We start from the raw sequence: 22,171 nt of genomic DNA, 5'->3' as shown, positions 1-22,171 counted from the left end.
GAAATCTCTCCTTCTTCTTCCTCCTGTTTTTTTCCCTGGAGCTTGCATAAATCCTGTATCTGCTACAGCAGGGAACAAAGTGACTCCAAAGACTGAAGCCTACACAGTACCCAGGGAATAAGCTAAAAATAATCTATTTTCTGTTCCAAGTTTTATGGAATGTAGAAAAATTGATCTCTCTTCTTGGGATGGGAGAGGGGAAAAGCATTTCTTCTAAAATCTGTAAAGTAATGAAAAAATCCGTCTTCCCCGCTGGCTTGTGTTTTTACCTGCACCTCTCTTTCTCAAACACCTTAGCTTTAACATGTTAAAACCCTGCTTTATGCTGGAAAGGAGGTTGGGCCAGCTGGCACCCTACATTGACTTCTTACAGTTAATTAAGGAATGTCCCATGACAGTTCAGGAGATGCAGTAAGGCACATGTGCAGTCCCCTGGATCTCAAACAAGAATAGCAGGCAAGCCGAGTTAGCAAACAGCCCAAAACACCTGGTTTAGGAGCAGCTTCTGCTCATGTAAGGTTGGCCCATCCAGTTCACTCTGCTGGAAGCTTTCTAGCAGTGATACCTCACTAAAAAGCAGAAAAATGGGTTGTATTCAAGAAGCCAAAGCAGAAACTATGAGCAAGTTAAACTAAATTCCAGCCCATTCTTGGACCTTCTTTAAGGTCAAAAATCTTTTAATTGTGAGCCAGTTTTTGAGTAAGTGACCCAAAGGCTTTGAGAGATTGGTCTGGATAGAAACTTTGGTACTCATGTCAGCGATGTATTTTTAGAACAGTAAAAATAATCTCCATGGAAAATAGTGGCTTTACAAGTCTGGATGTAGAAGCCCTTCCTTTGCCCACAGACAAAGATAAAATTAAATAGTGAATCACATGGCTGTCAGGCCTGTATCAAGCAAAAAATCTCAACGCATCACTCAGCTATAGAGCTGCTGGTAACACTTTAGTCAGACTAACTTATTTTCCTTATCAGATCCCGGTAATTTTTTTACACATTTGTTCCTAACGGTTTCGTATTGGCAGAAGCTTCAACCTTGGCTGATAGAGTGATTAGGACAAACACAATTTATCCTGATAGATGTTCCCAAATTCTTATCTGAAAGGTTTAATCGAAGCTGATTGGTTTTCATTTTTTTCCCCAGCTAACATCTGGATCTTTCAGACTCTTGTTATTAACATTTCAATGTTTCTTTTTCCATCACTGGGAAGTATTTGGTACAGATTTACCAATCAATTTAGAATGACAACAGCAACAATAAAATGATTCATAAGCACAACAAGCAGCAGGATAGTGGCTAAAATAAATGCAAGTTTGTATATGCTTGACAAAAACACAAGATGAAAGTTAGCATTTGTTGGGAACTACATTTTATTGAAGGCAGTGAGTCTGACAAAATGAATTTCCTCCAGCCTTAACCCTAAACATCCAAGGCAATTTTAGAGTGACCTCTTCAATATTAGGACACAGGCACACAAGAATAGACTACAGCGCTAGCAAGGTACTGCTCAGTTCTACCTACTACTCTAGCTGGGTAAAGGAACTTAACACATGACTGTTTCCAGATTAATACAACTGATAGAAACTAATACAGCCAGAGTCTACTCATTCAAAGTAGGAGGCTGTGCACCACATTGTTTAATACACAGTAAGGCCCAACAGATCTTTAAATCACTCCTTTAGTCTATTCCTGCTGTCACTGAATTCTCCAAGAGCTGCCACATAAGGCTGGAGTCTGCTCAAGTAGTCAGCAAGCAGGAAAAGCAGGTATCAAAGTATCAGGTGGGCAAGAAAGGCCCAGATACATCCAGACTTACACTCTTAACCATTACAGCTTCTCTGCAGAGGTGACAGTGAAAAAGGCACCTTTGCAGGCAGTCTGCACCCAAACAGACTCACCAACTCACCCCTGGAAAAGACTCCTTTCTCCCTTGCCCTAGAAGGATCTGGCGATGACTTGGGCTCAGCAAGTAGGCATCAAGATGGATTTTCACATGGGAGAAGGCTCTTGGCTTGTTAATACTTCTAGCAGAGTGACAAACTCCTCTATTGGGAAAATAAAACTTCACGCAGTAGCAGAAAATTCATCACCTGTCTCCCAAGAAGTTACAATGGACACTGTATATTCATAAGTCAGCTAAGCAGCTAAACTTTACCAAGCTCAGGGTGTTAAACAGAAAATCCCTCTGCTACCCACACTTTCCCAGTGACCTGTTCTTGATGGAAGCGCTAGTGACAGACACCTGCAGAGAATGATTTACCTTTTTTTGGCAATAAGAATAAAAAGTCTTGAAGACTTAAGATATTCCCCTAGGTTCCTGCTGGCATTTCCTACCCTTTTTAGCTGTCATATGCAAATAAAAACTGAGAAGCACCAGAACAGAGTGAAATACTTCACCTGAGAACAATACATAACCCTACGTCCTTGCAGTAAGGTAGCTGCCTGCAGAATTTTCTGCTGCTGCTGCTATGCGAAAACGTTTCATGGGTCCTTTGACACAGTCCTCAGATAAGATCCTATGAAGCTCATTTCAAGAGATAGGAACTTGTGCTTGACTAATGTCCTTGTTTGAATTAGCCCACCTTAGGAAAAGGGAAAAATCCAGGTTGAGCTGTATTATTGCCTGTCTTCATTACTATTTTCTGTACTGACATCTTAAGGTTACCCAGGACTGGTTCAGGATGGAATCCCAAATCCGGGTTGAAAAACTGAGTTGCACAGGTCCAACACTAAACCTCACGGCATCCTCTTACACTGACTGATTCCCAAGTTCACAAATGGGTCTTTTTCAGAACTCTTCCATCAGTCGGTTCTTATTGAACTTTTATTTTATTGATACTATGTTAAATTTGTTAAGAGAAATTTTATTCTTGTCCTTTATCACTGTGGGAACAACACCTGTCAATGGTAGAGCAAAGTGACCCAAGAACCTGTTCAGATTTCAGCAGAAATACCAAGAGGCAAAGCACTGCTCCTCCAGCAATTTAACCAATTCAGAGTTAGAAGCCTGGTCCAAGCAGACACTGCAGGGAAATCTTGAGAACTACTCAAAAATTTATTCAGAGCTATAGAGTTAAGGAGGCTTTTAGACACAGTGTGTAATCTTGTCAAAGCCAATTAGATCAAAACAAAAGTGATGGGAAGTCTTCCCTGTTAATGTGCAAAAAGCTCTTGTTAGCGCTTTATTATTCACTGGACTTGCACCTCCATTCTTGGTGACTTTGTCACCACAGAGCATTAATTATTAATATTAAGCCACACTTTTTTTACAGTAGGGAGAAAGAAGGCGTCTTTAACACAGGCAATTTTCAATCCCCTTAAATGGACATGCAGGTTCTTTGACAAGCTGAAGATCACCCCGCTGCTCCAGGGCAGTACTTTGCTTTCCCAACAGCTAATACCCGATGGCAGGATTTCCTTGCCACCAGCCCACTTCCATGGAGTACACACAAAGCTTTTCTGGGACAGTGGTCTGGGGTGCAGTGGTCCAGCCAGCCAGCCTGCCTAAGCCCAGAGAAGACTCAAGTATGGAGTACAACCACAATCATGCCTGGCCTGCCCGCAGCATGGGGACATGCATCGCTCCTCTGCCTCCAGCCTGCCAAAGCCCGTGCCCAAATCTGCGCTGGTGTCCAAACAGCTCAGACATGAGGCAAGGTTTGGTTCAAATGCATCCTCAGGCTTAAAATATCATGTAGGTCTACCCTTGGGTTCCTCCCCACCGACTGCTCAGGTATCACCTTCTCTCACTCCCCAATTGCTCCAAACATCTCCTCTAGTTAAGACACCACAGATGATGATAAGGCCGGACAAGGCCTCCAGGGATTAAATTATTAACAGATGAGACAGAGAGGATTCCAAATCTCTGATATTTATGCTCATGCCTACTACATTTCTATAAAAAGCCCACAGATCGCACACATACATCTTACATGTGCGCTCAACAAGGAAGAGTCGGGCCCCTTACAGCACTTTGGCTGAAATCGCTGCCATTTCACAGGCACTGGGGATGGAATTCAATATATTGTTGCTCTCTGTTCTGTCTTCGCCAAATAATCAATTACGATTTAGCTAGGAACTAACCAATGCACACAGACACATACACACATATATGTGTGTGTGCCATAAAGGGAAGCCAAACAGGACTTTACTTTCAGTTTGTTTAAGCTTATTACCCTGCCCCTCAGGACCTCTAACATGTCTTTAGAAAGTATTGAATTCAAGCAAAGAACACAGGAGAAAAGCATGTCTGTGTGATTTCGCCATCCCACTACTACCATGGTGGCATTTGACAGCATCTCTGTGTTTAAAGGTTGTTTTTGGATAATCTTCTCCTTTTAATGTTTATAACATGATGATTTTAAATCACTTGGATGCACACATCCATCTCATTTTATTCACAGGGTACTGGTGAGGTTTTGGTTTTTTTGTTTTGGGGTGGAAAGAAAGGGATAAAGAGTTTGGTCTGTTTTTTCTTCCTTCGTTTGAAGCTATATGTAGGTAGTTAATAATTTTTAACTGTGGAATCCATTCTTCAGAAAGCAGGAAATTATTTTTCCACTGCCTCCATTCAGCAAGAAGGCTAAATATTTTCAGTGAAATAGAATGGATGCAGTACAGATTAGATCAATACAGGGCCTGCCCGTTGCATGTCTGCAGAGGGAGGCAATGGAGACAGAGGGGAAGGTTCTGATCCAAAGAGAATTAAACCTCATGAGTTTTGAAGCAGGTCCTCAAAGGACACATGAGAAGGGAAGTTTAAAATACTGCTGGTGAAAAGGAAAGAATACAGAAACAAAGAACAGAGAAGGAAAACGAGGCTGGAGGAAGCGAAGCTGGAAGGGTAACACAGAGAATATATATCATCACCAATTGCAGCGCTATCTGGAAAATAGCACTCCAGCTCTGCAAAGACTCGCGCTTGGGGAATGGAGCCTATGAAGACAGCGAGGCTGAACTGTCTCATCTACCACCACCTCAAACCTGGAAGTCTCTGTGCTGCTCCCCAGAGGACACAGTGTCTGCTCCAGCACAAAGCGTTAGGTGTCCCCAGCCTCCGCCAAAGGGCAGGGAAGCGTTCCTGCACAACCGTGCCTCTGGAAGCTCCTTCTGCCATATTTCTGCTGGAAAGTGAGTGGACACTACTGAACATCCATCAAATAGCAGCAAGTCCAAGCACAACTGGTCAGAATCAAGACATACAGAGAAGGAAGTGGAGGCATTGGGCTACGTTTCCAATTGAGGCACCAAATTGGACTTCAGGAAATTACTCGGCAAGGCCTTGGGTAAATCAGATAACCTTTCCAGCTCTCTGAACGTGCCTGAACACAGTTTTTGTATCAATCTGACTGTAAAGAAATCAACAGAGCTAAATTAATGATCCCCTATCACACCTGCAGACGTACAGATTGCATTTTAAAGCATTTTTAGTCTGATAGCTTGTTTTGTTTCAGAACAAAAATGAACGATCTGCTTCAATCGCTCTGATTTCGTTCGCGCCGATTTGATGAAGTCAGTGTAAAATCCAACAGTAGACTGAATTTTAAGCAGAATAAAATTCCCTTCCCGTCACATAAACATAGAAAATACAGCTAGACAAAACCACAAGAGATCATCTAAAATATCCCCCCTGCCCCAAACTGGAATCAATTCTACTTAAACCATTCCCTCACAGCTCACGTGCCTGATCTACTAAACTGTGTGCAGCTACAGCCATGCTCCCTTCTCTCAGTCATGCAGTTACACCGCCCGTCAAAAAGAAGCCTCAGTCTCTGCTGGAATTCTGCTGCTATTAATACCTCAATTCCCCTAACACAGCTTATTTTGAAAAAATTACATACGATGTAATGGGTCTGATTTTGTAAGTCATCAAAGAACAAGCTTTGCTTTTGATAATCTCTATTTCAAGAAATGCTATAATTTCTCTTTAAACAGGATTTATTTTTTCCACATATTCTGTTACTGGTTTGGAATCTCTAAATGTATTTTAGCTCCTTGGGGAAAAGCTCTGGCTATCCATCTCTTAACTACTAATCTGTTTTTTCTATTAAGACAGTTGAGTCTCTCCCTCCCTCAAACTTGTCAGCTATACTGATGAGTCATTAATTGATTTTTTTCTCCCCTTTTTTTTTTTTTTTTGAAACAACTACAGTAGGCTAAAATCAAGCAAGAAGCCTACTGAAGAATTCAATTAACTTCTGGCTTGTTTGGTAATAAATACTGCAGTATTGTATTCTGCCACTCTTTATTCTTGTTGTAGTGTCTGGAGATTGCCCAGATGTTTCGTCCTGTTTTTTTTCTTTGCTGCGGAAGGCTTTTGCCTCCAGGCTGTGCAGTGCTAGCCTCTGCTCTCCTGACTCCAGTTAATCTACATGGCTGTCAGAGCTGTCACATGAATGGTGAATCATGGCCTCTCGCTGCAATCACTTCAGCCCCTGGGGAAGTGCTCAGAGCAGACAGCTGCACAAACCCCCACCCAAGCAAAAGTTTCTCCTGGATGAGGATTTTACAAATCAACTTTGAAATAATCGCAAAGCCTGACTGACAGGCCCCTGGTTTTTAAATAACAGAAATTTGTCAAAAACAAATTGGTTGTCTTTCAAACAGACACCCTGTTTGAGTCTTTTTTTTTTTTTCTTCTCTTCCTTTGCTGACTTCCCTATTTCCAAACAACAACTGGATCCGTTTTCTTCTAAACAAACTTGAATTACAAAGGAATGTTGTTCTGCTATACTTAATAGATTTGCACATTTTTCCCTTTCTTCTTTAGTCTTTCCCAGTATAACATATAATCCTTTGCACCTGCAAAAGCTCCACAGACTGCTGACTGCCAAGAATCCACCACGTGACCCTGCTTCCATGACCAGAGATCCTGTGTTTAAAGAGAAAGGAAAATAAAAAGTTATTAAATGTTTGAATCTATCTGATCCCCATGTGAGTTAACTCCGAGGATGGGAACTTAAGCGAAAAGCTATTTTTGTGGCATTTTTCAGTGATGTAATAAGTGATTTTTCCCAAGGAACTTGTGTACTTGAACGAGCAGATGGAGTGAGAAAGATGTCTGGAACTGAGGAGGGCTTGAAGCAAATTGCTTTCAGGGATTTCATATGTATGTATTTAAGCCTGTGGCCATGCAACTTTGCAAATATTTTGTGAATTTATTTTCTTTTTGGCAGATAAAACAGTGCAAAGCAAAACACTGAGCGGGGGGGCGGCATGCAAGAACCAATATCAGTTCAGCCCAGATGTAGCAAACACTCCCATTTAAAATGAACAGTCCCCAGCACAGCAAGATAGAAGTCCTGTTTGCTCCCCTAAATTTCTTTAAACCAACCCTTCCCCTCGCACTCCCCAAAAAACCCCATCGTTAAGAAATTACTCTTATCACTCCCATTATATCCCAAAGCAGGTGTGTCTCTGTTTTTCACTTGGCGTCATTAGGGACCACACACCCTTCTCCTCCCCACTGCTCCCACACACCATGCTCCAATCCATTAACTCACAGCACCATTTAAACATGCACATTTCAAAACACCAACAAGAATTATGCCTTCTAAAAAACACCTATCAAGAATCACGTCAAACAGTTTGATGAATCTGATCGGTATCAACAACAAAGGCCACTGTGTGCTGGGATGGTTTTTATTACGCCAGCTACGGTCACTTTGTTCTCTCCTCCTTCACTCCGCTCCATCACCCCTTTCCCAGCTCCTGAAATGCCTAACACTGGAAATTCTCCGGAGGAGAAGTTTCTGGTTTATGATGTGAGGATCAGTGCTGAGCAAAAAGGGATGGGATCCATGGCCCTTCTGAGGCCTACCGCAGAGAAATCAGTAATTTTATTTTATAGCTGTGACACTATCTCATTCTTTTCAAAGCCCTATTACTTCTATACTATAAAATTTTCCTAAAAGCAACTCGATAGCTGTGCTAGGCTGAGATACCGCTCTCGGGCTCCTGGTCTGCAATACAGCCACTTTCCACTGGGGCATGAGAACTCGTTTCCCTCATTTGCTGACTCTTCATTTAACATGCTGTCCTTGTGACTCGCTTCTTCCAACTTGGCTGGTGGTTATATTTCAGTTGAATGTTTTAAAAATCAAACTGTTCAAGCAACAATGGCCAGCCACAATGTTGTTTGGTATCCTGCCATAGCTAAATAGCAGCAGCTCTGCTGTACGAAAGCACTAAAGGGATTTCAGTCTCTTTAATGCTAGCCATTCTTTTCCTGGTGTTTTCAGTATGGGCCTCTATTCTGCTGTCACCCACAGCAGAAACTGATTTTCATCTCATAAATAAATAAATAGGGATTCATAATTCTTCAAACCCATAATATGCTTTTCTGGAATAACTTACACTCTTTGGACACACGGTTTTCTTGCAACTCAGTCCTGCTGGATGAAGGACACATGCCTCCTAAGACAAAAGGTGCTACGTTCCAAAGCATCTAGGTATTGTCAAAGCATAAATCCCATCTTCAAAACCCATTTTCAAAACACTTCAGGTGCTTAAGAAACCTCAAATTGCAAGTCAGCATTTAGAAAGCTAACTGCTGGCGCCACTTGATAAAAACAGAATTACTGTATGTTTTCATTAAACGTTCTCCAAATGTCTATACATCTACAACTAAACCTGAGAACTCAGAACAGTTACTTCTGTCATGCAAAAAGCAGTATGGAAGATCTGCTGGAGGACTAAGAGGAAAACTAGCACATTAATAGAGACATTCATGGCTTTGCCAGAAGCCCAGCCTATTCTCAGTCACGATGGGGTTTTATGTTAATGGCGTTGTCCAAAGAAGTACGAAAAGGTCATTCTTATTTCTTGGCATGTAGCTCTGAAATCTAGTTTCTGATAAAGCCTGGCTTCCCAGTACAGTTCTGCACAAACAGCCTTTGCCAAGCAAGGCAAACGGTGATGAATTCCCATCCGTTACGCCTGCAAATTGACAACAGGTATTTGCAACAGTCATGCAATACGGAAAATTGTTTAGAAGGGTGGAGCCAGAAACACTTCAATTAAATTAGGGAAAAGGAGAATTGAGGCTGAAGAACAGGAAGAGAATTCCCCAACAGTGAGGTCTACTTAACAGCAGAGCCAGCCTCCCCGGGGAGGAGAGGAAAGCCCTCTCCTTTGAGTCATTCAAAAATAGACTGGAGAAGGCACTCAAGACCGTACTGTGGGGAATAATCCTGCGTTGGCAAGGGCAGGATGAGATGACTTCATGCATTTCTTTCCATCTCTGACTTTGGTGATTCACCCAGAGCTCCAAACCTGAATATACAGAAGAGAGAGAGACGCAGAGCGCGAGGACATCATCCTGGAGGAAGCCGAGAGGAACAAGTGTCACAGGGCCAAGAGGACTGGCAGGACTCTGGTCCAAATTCTTTCTAACCACACTCACGCTGCGGGCCAAGCTGATGTGCTGAAGGTCACACATGTTTTCTCTCATAGCCCATGGACCCACTAATTGACAGGGCTTTGTGGGAAGCTGGGCTTGTAAGTTCTTCAAAAACACTCGCCTTTGCGCTGCACCAAGCGTGGTTTTAATACTACTAACACAAGGCAAAGCACAGAAGCTATTAGTGGCTTGTAGATCACTGTAAAACCAGGGTCTTGTTCCTGGAAAGAAACACAGGATTCATTTACATCTCCCAAAACACCGACTTTGGACGCAATTGCTGGTTATTTGCAGTGATACAGTGCCTAGATCATGCTCCGCCATCCTGGATGCTGCACAAATTCAGAAGAGCCTTCTGCCTGGGGGGATAACGGGCGAGAGCTCAGGTCACGCACAAGACGGGTGTCAGAGGCAGGCTCAGAGCCCACGGGTCACGGCTCCCTGCTCGGGGCCTCCAAACAGGGCAGAAGTGCCTGCGTAATGCCTGCAGAAGCCCTGCAACTACGCTGCTTTTTCTACACGTGCTCTTGCAATATGAAACAAACTGGGAATTACAAGCAACGCAACTGCAACAATTGGATCAGCCCGGTTTCCCCACCACCATCACCAAATGGCCCCTACCTGCTTACACTGCGCTCCTCCTGCAGAAGGCTGCAGGAGATAACGAGACTTTTCCAGGGCAATGCCCATTCCCACTAGTATTCACAGCCTAGGAAAGCAAAATGACAAGGAGCACATCACATGAAAGTGGGCCGCCATGCCAAGCCTGTGTCATGTGTATTCTATTAAGCTGAAGGCTGAATAGAAGACTTTGTTTTCCACTTCAAAGGACCCCATCCCAATCTCTCGCTCTTCCCTTATGAATAACAAATTGGAAATAAATCTTCTGGCTGAAGCGCATGGAAACTCGTACAGTTGGGGCCCTCTGCAGCTTCCCAGCTCAATCACATGCTAATTTTTTTTGTAAACACTTTCATGTGATATATATGTAAATTTCACTGTGCATTGCCGCACCATGTAAAGCAATACAGCGGGTGTGTCCTCAAGGGATGGGACACAGTGGGAAGCCTGAATGCAGATTTCCAATTATTCACAGGGATAATGTTCACAGAGAAGGGTCAAGTTTTATACGTGGGCAGGGCCTTACTTTTCTTCCTAACGATCCCATTTCATACAGTCCCATAGGCCAGTGTCCTCTACTTCTCACCACAAATGTTATTTAACTCTTTTGATACTGAGAATACAAGGACACCCCATTTTGCTGGGCAGAAGGCACATTGGGAAAGTCACTCTTAGGATATACCAAAGGTCTTTCAATCTAAAAAAACAAACGAACAAAAAGAAAAGATTACCACCGCCTTTAAATACAGGGGGGAAGTACATGGTGCCCTCAAATGTGGGCTGCTCACGTGTTGTGGACACCTGGCCTCCAGATGGCCAATAACCTTTGACTAGTTCACACAACTCCTTAGCTGTGCATGCCTGTCACCCTTGCCGTACGTTTGTGGTAAAAGTTTGCAGCAGAAATCATCTGTCAGCTTTGTGCTCCCAATGCAGTTGGGTCTTGGTCTATATTCAGGACACCTAAGCTATGGTGATCCTGGGAAAGTGCAACACTCACATCTCTCTCAAACCTGATGACCAGACCAACACCCCAAATGCTGCAGGAAGCATTGCAGAGAATGAGACATCTATCTCTCCCTTGGCCTTGTTATTCTTCAGGCACTAAGAAGCAAGCAGACCTCATGGCATACACTAAACTTGAGGCCTGCAGCTGAGTAAATATTACAATTCACTCCAATGATAAGCATCTGTAGTATTTCTACATACCCCTCTGTTCAAGGCAGTGTTCAACTTCATGATAACAGAGGGGAGAAAAATCTCTCCAAATTAATCATATGGATTTGTGTGCATGTACAGTCCTGCAGACTGAGGGAAGAAAAGCAATTTTCACGTTTGCCTTTCCTACTAGGTATTTTACTTGCAAGGTGGCATTTTGCACGGCTGGTCCTTACAGATGCATGGCACATTAGCTACAGAAGAAGCAAAAAAATTCATGAGCTGATTGCAGTTTCTATACATAAAGTCAAACACAGAGCATAGAGCCAAATGTCCTCCCCAGTGAATTTTTATGTGCATATGTGCAGCATATGCGCAAGTACATGTGTATATTATCTTGCAGGAAACATGCAAGCCCAAACATGGGAAAAATTCAATGATCTAAGTTCACTGTTGACATAAACGTTGAGACTCCATTTGCACTAATGGAGTTGTGCTCACTTATGCCAGTACTGAATTTGGCCCTAGAATTAAACCTACCCAAATCCTAGATAAATCGAGAGAAAGAGAACAAAAGTTGGCCTACATGCAACAGCATATTTTTCATGTTAAAAGCATTTCATTCCCTTTTTCTCCCCATATAATACTGCATTGATGTCTGTGACCCATTTGGATGTAAATCAAAATGGATGTGCTAAAAGCCTGGTTAAAGAAAATGTCTTCGAAACAGTGTTCCCATGGCAGGACAGAACATAATATGCCAGCTACACTCAGTTTCCATGGCACGAAGGGCTATGGATGTGTCTGGGGAGGAAAATGCACTGCTGAAAAATCGCTTCGAAGTTAGGACGGCTTTCCTTGCATATCTGCACTGCTACTACCTGCTAATAAATCTGTGCTTCATGCGGGCTTGTGTGAATAAATTACGTGGAAAAATTACATGAGTCTTTCAAGGTTCTTCAGTAAGAAGCAAGCGTCCGAATCAAATGGTGAGCCCTTCACACTGAGTACTTCTATGTTCTACCAAACATCCCCAGATGTCACTGGCAAGCTCAGCAACCTCTAGAGAACCGGTTGCGGTCTAGGCATTACCAAAAGCATCACAATCTGGCTCTGTAGCTACAGACTGCGTGAGTCTGTTTTACTTCTGCCGTTTTAAATGCTGCATTGATGATCCAAGACCAACTGACTTTCTCAAACATGTCTGCAGTGCTGTAAGTAAGGATTGCATTTGTTTCTTTCTCTTTGGTGCAGATGGCGTATAGCATTCCTTCGACTGTGCTTCAAGACTGTGTGAATGACACTTATTGTGACACTAATAAAGCGAGGGCTGTTTGCTGAACAGCTGTTGGGTACATTGTTCTTTTGTGAGAAAAATGCAGCCGTTATGCTAATGGCATGCACACGCCGCATTGGCCGCAAGTTACATCACGCCTCGAAACGCCGCCATGGAAATCTGTTTTCCTGATACAGCACCTAAGCAAATGGCAGACGCGTTAGCATTATTTAACGATTAGGACTTAATCCCTAAATCAGCCCGATCATTACTCAAAGAGGGAGTGAGGTATGGTAGAACACTTACTACTCTGCCTGCAAGGAAATGGGTTTAAAGCTGGGCCTGGGTTTCATTTACTCTTGACTTATATATGCAGCTGAGCACAGCAGAAAAGAAATACTGGACTGCTTCTCCAGGAAAAAAGGAAAGCTGTCACCTACCTACAGAGCAGGGAAAGAGCCATTTTAGGCCCAGTTTGGCTACATTTCTCTATTTTCTACTTACCCTGTTAAACAGCAACAGATTTGATTGTAAATTTTAGGAGGGAAATGGCATGTGGTTTATTGTTTCAATGGTGGAGTTATAAACACGTATTACTGCCGAGAACCCCAGCTGCCTGGGCAGAAGAATTCAGTAAACTTTTCATCTTATTAGCTTCAAAAATCAGGTGCAATGAGCTCCAACCAAGATTAGAGTCCTCACTCTCCACGGAAACCCACCAAGCAGTTTTTGCACAGTATGCTTCAAGGTATGTCTCAAAGGTATATCTGCACTGACAACTACAAGCGAGGCTGAGCCCACCCTCGAACCAGACTTGTTCACACCCTATACTGCTTATACCAGCCCCCAAAAGTTGAGCTCTCTGGAGGGGGAAACTAAGAGAAGCAAGCAAACGAGTACACGTGCCAATGCCTTCATGTAGATCTACAGTTCAGTCCACCAGCAGATTTCCCAAGCTCTGTTCCTCTCAACACAGGTGCCTTGTGCCTGCAGTGACAGCTGAACCTGGACAGAAAACAAGGGACCTAAGGAAGTGTAAGCCCAATCCAAAGCCTGCTCTCCATCGTGTGTGCAGAAACCAGTTTAGAAACAACATGGGGAACTTCTGTTCTGACCCAACCAACCTTGTGAAACTGCTCAGCCTCACAGGGGAACGGCTGGACTCTCCCCATTCTCTTTACTACAACGTCCTGCTTATTTCACAGGGTGAATATGTGCCTGTGTGTACGCTTTTCTCAAACCATTCTCTTTTCCTGAAGCCACCAAAGCATTCCTCTGCTTCTTCAGCATCTTACAGCACTATCACATGCCACCACAGTCATTACAAAATCCCACAAGAGAGATCTGCCCGTGTATCTCAGCTCCCTGTCTCTAGATATTGCCTCTGAAGGTCCAACCAAATATCTCTCTTTATAAAACACCTGTTAATTTGTGAGACTTACAGATTTGAGAAAATTACCTTATTACTAAAGCCAGTGACAAAAAACCACATGGGCTCACTACGGCTGCAGAAAGTCTAAGAGTTTTAGGTTTTGCCCAGCACTGAGACAAAGAGGGAATCCTGGCACTGAGTGCCAGAAGAGACAGAACATCACCTTGAGCATGGTCCGTCCAAGATTTTTATCCTTCCTTGCAGGTCCTGGGCCAGCGGAGCAGCCCGGTCTGTGCCAGCCCTCCCAGAGAGGCTGCGCGTGCAAGAGCAGGACTCGCTGGCACACACCGTCTGCAGGGTGAAGTCAGCCTGACCCTGACGTTATATAGTCTTAGCAACATCCAAGTGTCTCATCTCAGAATTGGACATGTCTAGTGAAAAAGACAAAAGGTTCCCAGGATAGTAGGTTTGTTCTCCTTAAAAAAACCAACCAAACAAAACCCCGTTGTTTTTCAAGCCTACTCATTTGAGACCTCTGTCCTCCTGTCCCGCCTGTTCCTTCCCTCCTCACTGGCTACCAGAGCCTTTTTTCCAGACATACAATACATTTGGTCTATAAAGAGAGCATTCTCCATGTACAGCTGCGTTGGAGTAATTCTCAGAGGCTCTGAAGCGCAGCCAACATGCAGAAATATAAAACCCAAGAGGACTGAGTCTCGTTTCACCTGAGACGGGTCTCCAAGGGAGCACTGTTCTCTGAGGGAGCTGACCATTTCCACTCAGCCATAAGAAGCAGGCATCTTTGACAAGATGTTTCTGGACTCAAACCTAAACAGAGGCTTTTGATTTGGGGGGGGGGGGGGGGGGGGGGGGGGGGAGGTGGTGATAAACAATTTTGTTGGGAAAAAAAAAAAAAAAAACCCAATGCCCTGTATTTCTGCAATATCCCCACAGCAGAAATAAAAGTTGTCTTTTTTCTCAGTTAGGTCTAAAAGATCAAAACTATGGATTAAAACACAACCTGAAACAAATGATAAATCACTTATATGCTGTTAGTAGGTACTCAGATACGATGATTACAAGTGCTGAATAAAATGCCTGAACAGAACAGAATAGAAGATAATACAGAAGGAATGAGCTCCACAGTGCTACAGACATCTGAGTGGAGACTACACTGGCAGCATGGTGAAAGCAAGAGAGCTGCGCTAGACCGCCGGTAACCCACAACAATTTCATGCCAAATACACAGCCCTGTAATTTGAAATTCCCACAATGAAGAACACACATATAGTATTTCCAAAGCAAGTTACAGAGGCACCCTGGAAATTCCAGGGCCGCATACAAGGGGACTGTATCTTACAACGTTATTCCAAAACTTGAACTAATACGGACAGCAGTGTACTTGGCTGGTTTTTCAGAAGCACACCACATTTATGTTCTGCTGCCTTTCTTCATGGCCAGCTGGCTTTGAGATGGGATCAGAAGCATTAGCCCCACCTAAAAGAACCTAAATCTGATCAAACTGCCACAGTGGTAATCAGCCATGGTGCTCCTCCGAGGCTTGGTGTAGCAGAGAGTGAATGAGATTTGAAATGCCCCTTCTTTTCCTGAGCTCTGAGAAGAATTCAAAATTGTTTTAGCTGTAAGGCTTGGGCTAAAGAGACAGAGAAGCGCTACACTAACTCACCCTAGTAGAGAATTACAATGTCTGTCTTGAAATCTGATACACCATAGCACAGTTTCTTTCTCCCCTTTGGTTTATATTGATAATCTGTGCCTAAAACAAAATATGGATAAATGAAGAATTGGGAAGAGAAAGGACATTAAGCATGCATTATAGCAGTGGATGCTACCTACATCCAAAAAATAGGAGTTGTTTTGTATTTTTATTAAAATCACCATAATTTCTTTACTGTTGTTTCTTGCGTCATTGTGAACTAAGAAAGGAGTCTATTAACTGTTTCTAAATTATGTGTTCACCTGAGTAACTGGCAGTAAGGCCTGTATTTGAAGCAGTATCTGTTTCTTGCTAATTACTGCAATACCCCCTTTGCCAACACCCATAGCATATGTAACCCGTTAGCTTAGTAATCTATACAATGCTCTCTCTTCTTCTTCTTAGTTTAGTGCATGATATGCAAGTTTACTTTCACATAGGGACAGCTGGTCTACATTCACAGACCAAAGAAAACTGTGCATGGGAACTATGTGGCTAAAGCCTGCTGGAAGCATAAAGAATAACCAGAGCAGCTTGGAGCAAAGCAGATAGAGAAAACGGGATACAGAAACACCTGATTTGCTACCTATGACAAGTCTTTATTAGGCTCCTTTAAGCTTAACACCCTGCTGCTGGCTGCAGCCAGCACATACGTGAAGGAAAAGGAAGCTCTCTTCTTCCATGTGCCTCGCTAACTGTCCTTTGCAGTGGAAAGATATTTTTCCTCATTTTTATGGTGATTATCTTGTTTGGGGAATGATAAGACTGAGTCTATCTTCCATCAGCTTATGTAACTTTGTACTAAGGGTTGTAAAAATGACACAGCCACAGCACTTGTTCTGTTCTCCTCTGTGAGATGATCCACGTACATCATACACATCTGTTCCCGCATTTACTTTCTCAAATAATCCCATTAATACAGCGCAGAACAGTCCCTCAGACATTATCTCAGTAACTCTTCTATGTTCAGGCTTCGTGACATTTTTCTCTTGTCCTCTGCACTCCTACTGTTTAATTGCTGCCTCTTCACACACCTGTGAGAAGGCCTAGCCTGAATCATACTCCTATTGATGCTACTGGCCACATCCAGGCTGTTGATGGGACCATAATGGTTTTTGTCCTTTGTTGTACTGTCAGGGCAATTTTTTTTTTAAGAACTTCATTCAGATAAACAAAACTTATTCTGCTTTCACTGTCTGGCTTTGATGTGACAAACCTTGAGCTTGAGCTCTCTCCATGTGCTGAGCCAAAGGACTGGAGCATGCAAGGCTGATTTTTGCAGTTTTCCGCTCTTGGTTCCACAGTCAGAAGAATATATTGCAACAGGTTCATGCAACAAACTGACCCGGTTTTGTTTCTCTTCAGATCTGCACTGACCTCTTTAGGATGAGACATCATGTTTAATCTAAGTGACTCATTCCTGTAGCTAGCTAAATTCAAACTCTCTTCTTTAAAGCCTGCAATCTAAACAATACATTTTATTGTCACAGCTACATGGACATTAGTTAAAACAACTTTACATTCTGAAAATAGTTACATGATGTTGCTGTTTTATGTGGTTTTGGCAAGGACACTGCACTTTTTCTCTTTAAGCACTGCCACCTCTTGCTCCCAAACACGGCTGCTGCACTAATGATTAGCAGGTCAGGCCAGTATGGCTGCAGACGAGTTTACAGAAAGCCATTCCTAGACACTGGCAGGGAAACAGATTCCTAATAAGGCAGCCAAAGCTACCCTGTGCAATGGGATGATACCCAGACACCACATCAGGCCCAGTTCATGAAGCACCTACAGAATCCTCTACGAAACACAGCTCAGTTCTGTGAAAGCTCTTGATGTATTTCATGCTCCTCCTGCCTATGGACTCCCCTTTATATTTGACTCCCTGAAGCCTCTAGATGCAGACATTCACACTGTGGGCTCGTCCCCCCAGAACAATCCAACCTACTGACACACTGTGAGAGGACAAGCTATTGTCCCAACCCAGCATACAAGGACCAAGGAGAATCTAAGTCCTCCTCCCTAAATAGAAGCAGCAAGGGGCAAGGAAGATCATCACCGGCTCCCACCCTTCCAGTTCCTCTGCCCAGTTTGGGTCTCGGTGCCAAGCTTGCTCAGAAGTCCGGCACCCTTAACAAGAAGGAAGTTACCTTCTCTCCAGCTCCTCTCTTATAAATATTATGTTTTGCTGCAGTGCTTTTAACGATCTGCAGCAATTTTCTGTGCTTCCCACCCACGATCTCAAAGCACCTGAAAAACTCTTTCCTTCATCTTTTGTGGCGAGTTAAAGGAAGAACAGAGGGATGGAGAAACTACATGTCTTCAAATCCAACCCTGTGCTCAAAAATCTAGACCCCGACTCTGTCCGTGATAAAAAAAGCAACCAGCCAGTGAGAGAACAGCACATCATTCTGAAAGACTGCACTATTCAAACATCATCCATTGACACCTTCTTTAAATGACCTTTAAATAAAGTATACACAGCCAATCAAAATAGCTTGTCACTGATGCACTGAGAGTCTCTCCCTGTCTACAAAACCAGGCTCAATCACTTTTCTCTGTACCGCTCACAATTTCCTGTTACCTTGAAGAGTGAAACGCTTGAAAAATTAAAAAAAAAAAAAAAAAAAAAAAAAAAATTGCACAACACAAGACAGTTCCCACTCTTTAATCAGTAAAAAAAGCTAGAGCAGAAGATAAGATTTCTGGCATGTTGGGGAGTGAAATTTAGACTGCATGCCACGTATCAGTGTTAGATATTCCCTGTTATTTTTCAGATATTCAGGCAAATGTTCTTCACATGCACAGGTAGGTTGGTACATACTTACTGATTCTTGGACATGCCCATAATTGTGATAATCAAGTTAGATAAGTTACCATGGAAAGCCTTTGCAAAATGCATAACATATTTCTATCATTAAAGAGGACTTACCTTTAAGGACTCCCAGAGGGGAAATTGTACCAGAGAGAAAGGAATCTGGAGAGGTGGGAAAAGAGAAAAAAAACCAACATAATGTTACAAAAGCAAATTAGGTTGGCATGTTCCTCAACTGGCTAAATTAGGAACAGTTATTGTTCACTCAGTGAACTGCAGCTTATTACATTTACAAATCTTTACGGACACTTTATGTACGCTGCCATTAAATGACTGGTTTCACTAAAGCAGTTTTACTTTGTTTATCACATTCCCTGCTGAGAGGTTAATGTATTGTTACCAGGGTGGCCTAGAAGAGCAGTAAGCAGTATGATCTAGTGCAGGGACATTCTTGGTTTGACGCTCAGCCAAGAAAGCCATAAGGATGGTTCAAGAAACACGTTCCCAAGGCCAGGAACACAGCTTGGCAAAACAACATCTTCAGCAATACACACTCACAAACGCTGAGCTGAAAACAGTTGTGCTCCAAAACCAGTTGGGCATCAGCTGCAAAAACTTTCCTGAACATCTCCCAGTGTTCCCACATTAACAAGCTCCCTTGAGAATTAAAAGCAGGTTGTGAAGAGCTACCACAGCCCAACTAAAACCCAAAGGAGAAGCTTGGTAGTTCTCTTCTCATCACCTATAACGAGAGGTTCTACTGTCCAGCAACAGCCTGTATCTCTGCCTAGGCTCGTTCCTGCTGCCATGTGTCCCCAGCAGTGCCTGTGCATTTTCAGCTCCTTTACACATTTTACCCTGATAAATGCATCGTGACCAACTCTCTTAACACACCGGGGGAAAAAAGCAAACTTGCATCTCCATCAGCTCTGTAGGCTGATGCAGGGCTAACGTGCAATAAGTCAGTTTTCACTGTGAACAGAGTGATTCTTTGCAACAAGAGACATCACTTTCCAAGATTACGTCTTCCCTTCTTCCTCCTCCAATCTCTCCACTAAGTTCTTCTGACTCTTCCTCCTCCTTCACCACTCTAACAAGCCCTGTCCAATATCCACCCCTGGTACCGACCCTGCCTTTGCTACCTCCAGCCCAAGTATCTATCTCAAGACATCTTGAAGAAAGGTGTCCCTATGAACATACTAGCCTGTGCTAGAAATGTCCTACAGCTGTATCTGCAGGTCTGCTTTGCCCCTTCCTAAATGTGTCTGCAGTTATCTCCTCCACTTTGACTGCCAGTCAGCCCCAGTTTCAAATCTTCTTCCAAGTATCTATTTTCTTCTCCTACTTTTATCTTTCTTCCCCAAACACAATGCATGTCAGGTTAGTTTTCCCCCTTATTTACGCTGCTTTTGCAGTTCGTGCATCATTTTATTAGTCTCAGACAGCACTTAGGCACCTTTTGCCATGAAAAGTAGTAGACACTTAAAATCGTTCACACTTAACTAATACATAAATCTTTGCTCTTTGTAAGGTGAGTAATGTCAGGTTAAACCCATTCACTACAGAGATATGAACAGCTTATTAAACCCAAATTCAAGCTACACAAAGGAATCCAAAATGGTACATCCATTCAACATCACAAGAGTTAAAGAGTATTGTCTGCTTCACCGTGTTGCAACTAATGATTAATAAATGAGTCTATTAAGTTAATCTGCCAGGCAAAACTAAGCTTGACAGACACCTGCCACAGAAAATTTGTTATCTATTCAGGCAGGAAATGGCAGTGAGAAGAAATCAATGTCACTGCTGTACATTGAGCTGACAAACTGAAATCTCAGAGGAAGTTTGTCATCTTGAACAATGAGCAATATCCCTGGTGGCACCTCAAAGCCCCACAATAAAGGTCAGACATGGCTCTTATTTATCAGGGCCTTGAAACTCTAGTGTAGCAATTAAATTTTGTTTTTAATACTGGCTGAAAAAGTCCAGCTATTTGACAGTAATATGTGGTAATATATTTATGAGAAGATATATATAACTCCACATGCTGCTGCATCATTGTTGAATTGGAGTTAAATGGCATGATTTCTTTGCAATGTAAAATGAAAAGCAACATAATCTTCTATTATCTAGGCCAAAAAATAGAAAGAAAAAAAAGAAACAATACCCACTACATTTGCTTCAAATTCGTTAGAAGACAGAAAAGGAAACACTCTGTATCCAGCTGTACACCAAACAAAACAAGCTTTCAAATACAGTCTCCAAGTTTTGCTTTTCTATACTCGTGAATGAGTGGTAAAATTATGCAGCTGTTAATAAGACAACAAGGGAAGCTTTTGACATAAACCCCTTTTTATCTCCTAGCTAGAAGCATTACAATCAAAGAGGAAATTTGTTCACAACTGCCGTTTGATTTTCGGCATTAGTGGTGTTTGCTTTCTGTGTTCTGCTCAGCGGGGACCAGAACTGGACGGGGATTATCGGTTTCACTTTTCCCCATGCACCCCACAAGATGCTGCGGAGAGCAGGCTTCCAAAGTGCCTGGGAAGGCTTTGGACGTATGTCAGGGGGATCTGCACAGCCGCTGGGCTCCCTCCTCTCTAAGACACCTGCAGGATAAGGGCCTAAACATTCATAAGTCATACTTGAATAGAATTTGAAAACTTGTAAAAACCAAACAAACTAGGAAGCACCACCAACAAAAACAAGCAGAGCAGCACCTTTGCCTGCACCAAGAAGATCCTAACAAGGTATGTCCTCCGTTTCTTACAGTTGTCCATCGGAGCCTGTTTGACAGCATCCCGATTTAAAAAACAAAACCCACACAAGCAATTTCATGGGTACTGGAACGAAAGGGAGTCTGGCTTCCTGTGGATTTGGTTTTTGTCATGAGATTCTTTGAAGCCAAATAATTTCCAAGCCGGGTTCAGCGATCTTCCCACGGCAGGGACCTCCGTCACATTTCCTCTCGACATCTCTTCTGCAGCGCCTGTTGAAAGTTCAGTTCCTATTGCAAGCCTTCCCTCAAACCCCTTAATCGCCTCTATTCTCCCCTCACACACTTATTTTCAAGAAACTTGTAGGAACTTCTATTTATCTTTGCAGGCTTTGCCTTTCTACCACATTTCCGTGGCCAACATGTCCAGGGGCTGCACAGGCTCCTGTGCATTCATGTGTGCATACACCCTGTTTGCATAAGCCTTGTTTCCCTAAGAGACCAGACTAAACAGCCCACGCCCCAAAGTAGGATTAATATATGCAAAAAGCAATCGCTCTGCAAGGGTAACTCATCCAACAGTGAAAAAGTCTTTAGATGGCTTATTGCCCTTTATTCCACTACCATGACAGACGTGACAAAATCTCACAGTCTGGGGATACTTCTTAATTTGAACTTTTACAGCATTTCATTCCTTTTAATATTTTGCTTTTTAAAATAAAAGGTATTCAGCAATGAACAGAATCACACCCTGCCAGGCAGCGATATTTAAGCCTGAAATAGGCTAAGGCAACAATAAAAATGTGGTCCACACATGCGGGTAACTTTCTGCCAGCAAATATGGAACCCTGGCGAGCTCCACCAACCTCTCATTCGACGTTAATATAAAATAGACAGAGAGTACCAGTTCTCATGTCTGGCCTAATGTTATGTAACTGTGCTGTTTGTTCAACAGAGTAAACTCTTACACACACACACAAAAAGTTTAAATCCCCCAGACAGCTGTAAATCATTATTCTAAAATGTTTTCTAGGTTAGTGAAATTATCATTTACTCTGGTCCCTGTAGTCCTTAGCACTTGATGCCTAACAATGT

General features: G+C 42.8%; 1 protein-coding gene across 7 annotated transcripts in view; it reads right to left on the bottom strand.

Moving 5' to 3' along the window:
- Positions 1 to 22,171, bottom strand: part of SLC25A26 (solute carrier family 25 member 26) — an 89,016-nt gene that overhangs the window by 8,159 nt on the left and 58,686 nt on the right. For 6 of the 7 annotated variants that reach the window (XM_030043742.2, XM_041118713.1, XM_030043743.2 and 3 more), the window contains 2 exons: positions 18,478 to 18,522; positions 6,803 to 6,872 (listed from right to left, as the gene is read on the bottom strand). The exons of the other annotated variant lie outside the window; for it this stretch is intronic. In XM_030043742.2, the coding sequence (XP_029899602.1) occupies positions 6,803 to 6,872; positions 18,478 to 18,522 (115 nt within the window). The remainder of the gene's footprint in view (positions 1 to 6,802; positions 6,873 to 18,477; positions 18,523 to 22,171) is intronic. 7 annotated transcript variants of the gene reach the window in all.

The sequence above is a fragment of the Aquila chrysaetos genome, chromosome 20 (genome assembly GCF_900496995.4).
Source record: "Aquila chrysaetos chrysaetos chromosome 20, bAquChr1.4, whole genome shotgun sequence".
Classification (NCBI taxonomy): Eukaryota; Metazoa; Chordata; class Aves; order Accipitriformes; family Accipitridae; genus Aquila; species Aquila chrysaetos.
This window is presented reverse-complemented; position numbering and strand designations above follow the sequence as displayed.